Consider the following 6,785-nt stretch of genomic DNA (forward strand, 5'->3'; position numbering starts at 1 on the left):
TTGTAAACTTGAATAAAACTATTCACCAAATATCTAATAACGAGCATGCCTACCCTGAAGCAGTACAATCCCAAATTAATTGTGCTTACAACGGCTTATCATTCCTTCTCTAGGTCTTTGATAACTGTATTTCTAATTTCAATAAACTTTAATGTAGCTACAAGGCTAGTGTAAATGTTTCTGCGCCACCGGTCTTCACACGCTGTCGCTCAACCATGCGCCAATGAGGTGTGGCCTGCCGCCTTCTCATGCGGTTATAGCGCGGACCGACAACCCTCACCAACGATGATTGCATCACTCCTCGTTTACAGATAGAGCGGAAGTTATGCGTGTCCCGGATGATGGTATCTGCCTGGCTGCAACGATTGTTCAACCCTCTGCATATCGCCTACTGTTAAGAACGCCTTTTAATCTCAGTTCTCCATACAAGATCGTCAAGTAAATGGGACAACTTCTAGACAACAATGTAGTTCAACTACAAGTGCATACTCAGCACTATCAACCTGTGTAGCCGAACATGCGTCATTGGTTCAAACCCTCTGCAAGTTTGCGACTGTCCGAGGTATAGACCTATACCAAAAGAAGCTTTTGCTGTTCGAGGATAATATTTTCTAAGAAGTTTGAAATTAGATGCGTCATTGCTACGTCACTGGATACGCAACTCATACAATTGCAACCACAGACCAACAAAGAGCGTAAAAATGTATTATTAGTATTACAAAAAATAACAAACATCTTTCACAAAAACGATAAGAATCAAGTGATGACTGCCTTGCAATGAAGTCGCAAAATCGTTGGCTTGGTAGCCTACATTGTGTTTAATTTAAATACGAATTCTTCAATTTCTAAAACGTATTGAAGATATAAGTAAAACAAGCACGTTATAAAGTGTACTTGTTTTCTTTTGACAAAATCCAGATTTATCATTGCTGCTTCATTTAAGACGAAAAGATTCTTCATTAAATATCGAGAAAGACTTTGAGTGTGAATTGAATGTCAAGGTTTTCAAATATCCCTCAAATCAAAGTCTGTGCTCAGTATGGTACATTATAAAACTAATCATACAAGATGTTCATAAAACCATGAACAATGATCACGAGTGGCTGCCATAAATACTGGTCACCAATGGGTGTTGTTGCTTACAGCCACCAGCAGTTTATTTTTTTCTGAGTGCCGCAAACCTTCCTCCAGCTTCGGTTGAGGTTGCGCAGGTGCAAGGAAGAAGAAGGCGAACGATCGAAGTGCGCAGACCAGGCATGTAGCTCACTAGAAACCCCGGACATATGAAAGTGTACACAAATACGAATAATGACGACACAGTGACAGCAATGTCGCTCACGCCTTTCCGATCTTCCACTAAAGCGTCAACCGCGAAGCACATCATTATCGGAGTGGTGCATAGTGTATAAGTGACAGAGAGAGCGATGAGTAACTTTATTGTGGGATGAACAGGAACTTTCTCCACCTGTAAACATTAGTTACACGTTTAATATTACAGAAAACAGCCTTGACATTTGAAAACTATCTTGAAACATCCAGTTTTAGGAAACATTTTTCCTAAGCTTGTCATATCGAAATCATCTCAACACTTGTTTCTATTATTGAAAACATTAAGTTTTGGTATGTTGCACGCTGGGAAATGGAATGATGCTCAAGGTTGCTCACTCGAAGAATTTGTAAGAAATTGTAAACTTGAAAAAAAAAAGTTAACTTGAATGAAATTGATCTAGTTTTGCTCTTGGCATCGGAAATGGTCTTGATGGGAATGAAATTAACAAACTTGCCTCAGCAGGAGGAGCCTGCTCCACTGAATCACCATCACTGCTCTTCTCATCGGTGCGGATCGATAAAACTGTCACTGCTCCTACAAGTTAAAGAGATTGGATTTTAAACAATAAAACAATATTGGTATTTATGTCGATTTTCAGCTAATCAATCTTCTATCTTTCTATAACATCCACTCTAGAGGAAGTCAGGTCTCTGAAAACCTAACGAACCAATACTGAGCCACTTAGCATTGAAGGGATTGTGCTGTTAATGTCTTACCTTTGGTTTCTTTTGTTTCTTCGTTGCTTGCCGTACTAGGTTTGTGTATGGATCTGTATCTAGCTATGGCAGATGAAAGCAACACGAAGATTGCCACGGCGTTTATTAACCAGATAACCAAAGCAAGTAGCAGATGACCGTTCGTCAATGGCGCCCACACGTTAGAACACTTATGCACATCGTTGTCTAAATAGAAATTGAATTGACAACCTTGTAGCAATACTCGCACCATCAAAATAGCCTCATATAATTTCCAATCTACCAGTAGCAGCAACAACACTGCAGTAGCAGTCGTTATAGAAAATAGCAACAATTGAGCAAGCCCAAGCAAAACTTATCGTAGTCTTAATTTAGTGACCAACAAAAGATTGACGCCATTTTTCTCTAAGTCATGTCGGCTCTCAAAGATTGGCTTCTTTAGGTCAAATGAAAGCAGGGAAACTTAATTACGTCACACGGTGTTGACACTCACTTCTAGTTATATTTTAAAATGAATATCGCAAATGAAGAAAACCGCAACAAAACGTCGATAGAAGTACATTCAAAATCACACCTACCATCGAAGCAGAAATAGAGCTTGTTGTAATAAGCCGGTAAACAATCGCAGAAATCCACACAACTCCAAAAGAAGATGAGGCAGGTGAACAGAAGTGGAATGATCCACGACAGCGCGATGAACAATGCTGCACGTCGTCTGGGGTTCTGTAAATAATCGCTTTTGTTTTCAAAACAATGTATTTGATTGTGATGTACGTATAGGAAACTGTAATCTAGTAAGTACAGTAAGTATTTTGCATATTGACATTTCATATATCTAGGAATGACCAAGTAGCGACATTTCTTACAAAGATGTTCTGTTCATGTGTTCACAGACTGAATTTCTTTTTTATTTGGTTTAACGCTACACACGTATACATCAATTTGTGCCATTGTCTGCAGTTACAGTACATACACAACTAAATATACATTTTACTTTCGCAGAATGAACCACTGCATGAATCACACCATTTAAGGACCAGTTTGCAAGATTTGATAACTGGAGGCTATTAAATTGTCAAGTGTTAGAGATGGGCAGCTGTTAATTATGTTGAATCATGACCAAACGACGCTATATTATTCTAAGAGCTGGTCATGCTTGAATAAGTTAGAAAGTCATTATTAACACTGCGGAAGCCAAAAATTCCGTCGATTTTATTGCTAACATAACTATTGGTTACAAGTTTTCATTTACGCCCTTTTGTTGCAGAAATGATTTTTCTTAAAAAGATGTTGTATTGTTGCTGGTCAAATTTATGCGTTTTTGTCACCTTTGCTTTCAATTTTCTAAAGTGTTATAAAGTCTGAAAACTATGAAACTCGTCCCTAAACTTTTAGTTTATTTATTTCATTTGACGTATCGTTTGTGGGCCGTTTGTGGTATTAAGAGGATATAGTTAATTAAAACCATAGACTGGTTAAAACAGAACAGTTTAACAGCTTTATGGTAGTTTAATTAATTACTTCTGAAAGTTCCTTGGTTTCATATTATCTGAATTTTGTCACTTGATTTCGGATTTAACAAACCTCTCTTTTCTTTGGCTTTACATTTGACGTGTTTTAACGTCACTTTACAGTTATATCTGCAAAGTTGGCAATAACGGTGAATTGAGTTCTTGCAGAAATTTTAAGAAACCCTAAACCGTGTAAATCAAGAAAATGAAATATCTTCTGACAGGTGTCAAACCCACAACAATTCTTGATATGAACGACTTTGTTACATGTCTTGTGAAACAAACAAATTAATTTTTATACGAATCACTTAAATTTTGAATTTAGTAATAAACAAAACATAAAATGAAAATTATAATAATAGTATAATAAATAAAATAACTATAAAATCATAACAATGATAATAATCAAAAAATAAATTTTGAAATCAATAATAATAAGTAAGTTCAACGTTTATGATTGAACTGACTTGTATGGAAATAAACTTGTTTGTCAACAATATTAGCATCTTAGATTCTGACATTCAATCATCATTGCCACAATCATAATGATCGTTGCGCTTTACTTGTCTACGTCACAGCATTTCAACGAGTTCCACTGAGACTCACCAAGATCTTTGTGTCCGACGAAATGGAAGGCGACCTGGAACGAAATCTTAATTTTGTAGAAATTCCGCCAGTTCTTCCGACAAAGTGGGTGCTAGCAACGATGCCCCCCACTAAGGCGACCACGCTGCTACTCATGACAAGGAAAAGCCCAATCAGTAATGTCTTCCGGAATGCCCACCACTCCATTATACTCACATGAGCGTGGTTGTTTTGATCGTATCTAAACATAAGATTGAGCGTTGTCAATAAAGTAGCTTTGAAGATGCACGAAACTCATCGCCTTGTCAACTATTGACACTAGTTTGGAAATGATGTTCAGGTGTGTTTCAAGTTTTCCTCTTTGCATTAATTCACGATTTACAATCATTGCAATTTTCAAACAGATAAGTTTCCGAGTGGTGAGTGAAATCTTCAAGCTTCTACGAGTAGCCTAACAGCTCAATCCACAAAGATGTGAGCTTTTTGATTTCCGGTGTTCAAAAATGTGATTGTGGAAACGTTGTTGTTTTTTGAATGAAATAATTAGGTCGCGAGGTTGCTATCACGATTACTTACACGCTGGAGTTGAGTGTGCCTGGTGCTGTGTAGGGTTGCTCGAAGGCGAACATGAAAGAAAGAAGAGTGAGCACCATAATGATCCCGAGCGCTATGTTGGCGGATACGACACTGGCAACAAACATGTAGACATAGTTTTGCTTCAGCTTCTTCCTGCTGACTATGATGGACCACAACACCAAAGCGTTCCACATAATCTGAAAATATTTATAGAATGTTGATCACGTCTGATGGAGATCGGAAAGAATTTAATCATTTTGCTTTGTTGTTGTGACCTAATAAGTTGTTCTTTTGTAACTACATTGTGAAGCAAAAGGCACATAGGCTGCCAGCCCTCAACGTCAACAGTAGAGGAAGGGTCGGTTGTTCAAGTACTGGTTATGCTTGCAAGCTGCTAAATATCTCCCGAAATAAAGTCACTGCTTTGATATATGCCAATTCCTCAATGGTCTCTTTGACGATGATGTTCGTGTTAGGAGAGTCAGTCACTTATAATGCTGAGTCATTCCACTGATGTTGAGAGTGTGTTCAGTTTAATCACAAGTCACTTGAAATGGGGACATGCTGCCAGTGCTTGTTTTGCATAGATTACTTCAACTGGCTGTGATCTCAAAAGCACAACTTACCCCGATGACAACGATGACGCAGAAGGCGATGAGGTCATCGCGTCCTGTCTGAGCCACGCAGGCCTCCAATGGCGGTGGTGGTGTTGTCTTCGAAAGAGAAATGGTAATTGTTGAGTTGTTCATTGTTATTGCCAAATTTTATTTTTAAAACGTTATTTAACGATTTTGCCTGGAAACAAAGATTGATGGACATCAGCTTACAGTCAACGATCGCCTTGCAATTAAGTTTGAAATTATTTGATACTTCGAGACTTTGAAGGACTTTTCTAAAAAATCTCATTAAGCTAAATTAGTTTTGGATATCATCCACCGACTGTTCGGCCTATGTTTTTAATTAATTTATAGTCAACAGTTTTGAGGAAGTTGTCATTTGGAAAAATGTTTCTTTCACGATTTGCAGCAACTACATTGCCATGGTGTCTCATAATGACGTGTTCCGGCTGTTCAGAGCTGTGTCAATCTTGTATTTAGTTGAACAATCCATAACATTAAAACCCAAAAACTAACTGCCCAGAGCAATTGTATGAAATATGTATTCCAAAGCTTCGTCATGTCGTTTGTATATACTTGTCTTGTTAGACAGAGTATGATTTACAGAATTTTTTTATGTGAAAAACTTGTCTTGTGCTCATCGCAGTGAGCTTCTATGTTCCTCGATACTTTAGCGCCTACCCCGAAAGCTTCAGGAACCAACATACTGGAGCTTTTGCAAAATAATTATGTCTATCGTCTATTGAACATCAGCTATCCTTATTGCCATATAATAATAACATCCAACCAGGGCCGGATTTAGCTGATGGGGGGCCCCGTGCAAAAAAAAAATCGTGCCGTAGGCGTGAAAAACCACCTCTACGTCTACAGTAGCATTAATCCAGCACTGCACGTGCACAGCATTTTGCAGAAACTTCAAAGGCTGAAAGAAATAAAAAATAACACAAAATCACATTTTTCCACGTAGGGGGCCCTTCAAAAGTCGGGGGGCCCGGGGCACCTGCACCCTCTGCCCCCCACCCTAAATCCGGGCTTGCATCCAACATCGAGTTCGCTGTGGCAATAGCGAATTGCACTAGCTTTCAGAACACACTTCCTTATGGTCATGTGCATTGAGAAACATTCGTCATAGCACATGACTAGGGAACTGTGTTTCAAAAGCTGGTGCAATTCGCTATTACCAGTACCACAGAAAAACCACAGAATTCGCTATTACCAGTACCACAGAGAAACCACAGAATCAGGCTAAAACAGGTCGTTAAATTCTACATTGTGAAGTAAGCAACAATCATGCTGCTAAAAGCGAAACTCAATCAATTGCATCAGCTATCCTTATTGCCATATAAGATTGCACGATTACCTAATAAACTCACTGGATTTCATTGTCTAGTCTCACTTGCCTTTAATCTTATATTTGTTTTCCATAAACATTTCATCACAAAAGTCTCAAAAAGCTGTCATGCTACGGTCC

At 38.4% G+C, this 6,785-nt stretch overlaps 1 protein-coding gene across 1 annotated transcript; it reads right to left on the reverse strand.

The window, feature by feature from the left end:
* Positions 1-688: 688 nt before the first annotated feature.
* On the reverse strand, positions 689-5,446 carry LOC145780345 (uncharacterized). Its single transcript, XM_082592047.1, has 7 exons — positions 5,324-5,446; positions 4,698-4,894; positions 4,143-4,362; positions 2,604-2,748; positions 2,047-2,232; positions 1,785-1,864; positions 689-1,465 (listed from the first exon to the last, which is right to left on the reverse strand). Exons 1-7 carry the CDS (start codon positions 5,444-5,446, stop codon positions 1,157-1,159), a joined length of 1,260 nt encoding a protein of 419 aa, XP_082448173.1. The 3' UTR covers positions 689-1,156.
* Between the last annotated feature and the right edge of the window lie 1,339 nt (positions 5,447-6,785).

This window comes from Aplidium turbinatum, chromosome 11 (assembly GCF_918807975.1).
Source record: "Aplidium turbinatum chromosome 11, kaAplTurb1.1, whole genome shotgun sequence".
NCBI classification, from domain to species: domain Eukaryota; kingdom Metazoa; phylum Chordata; class Ascidiacea; order Aplousobranchia; family Polyclinidae; genus Aplidium; species Aplidium turbinatum.

What these genes read in the sequence shown, in the direction of transcription:
- LOC145780345 (XM_082592047.1), bottom strand. Translation starts at nt 5,446, where the DNA reads ATGAACAACTCAACAATTACCATTTCTCTTTCGAAGACAACACCACCA. An exon ending in GCGTCATCGTTGTCATCGGG is followed by an intron (nt 4,895 to 5,323) that starts GTAAGTTGTGCT and finishes AAATATTTTCAG; the next exon opens with ATTATGTGGAACGCTTTGGT. An exon ending in AGCAGGCTCCTCCTGCTGAG is followed by an intron (nt 1,466 to 1,784) that starts GCAAGTTTGTTA and finishes TAATGTTTACAG; the next exon opens with GTGGAGAAAGTTCCTGTTCA.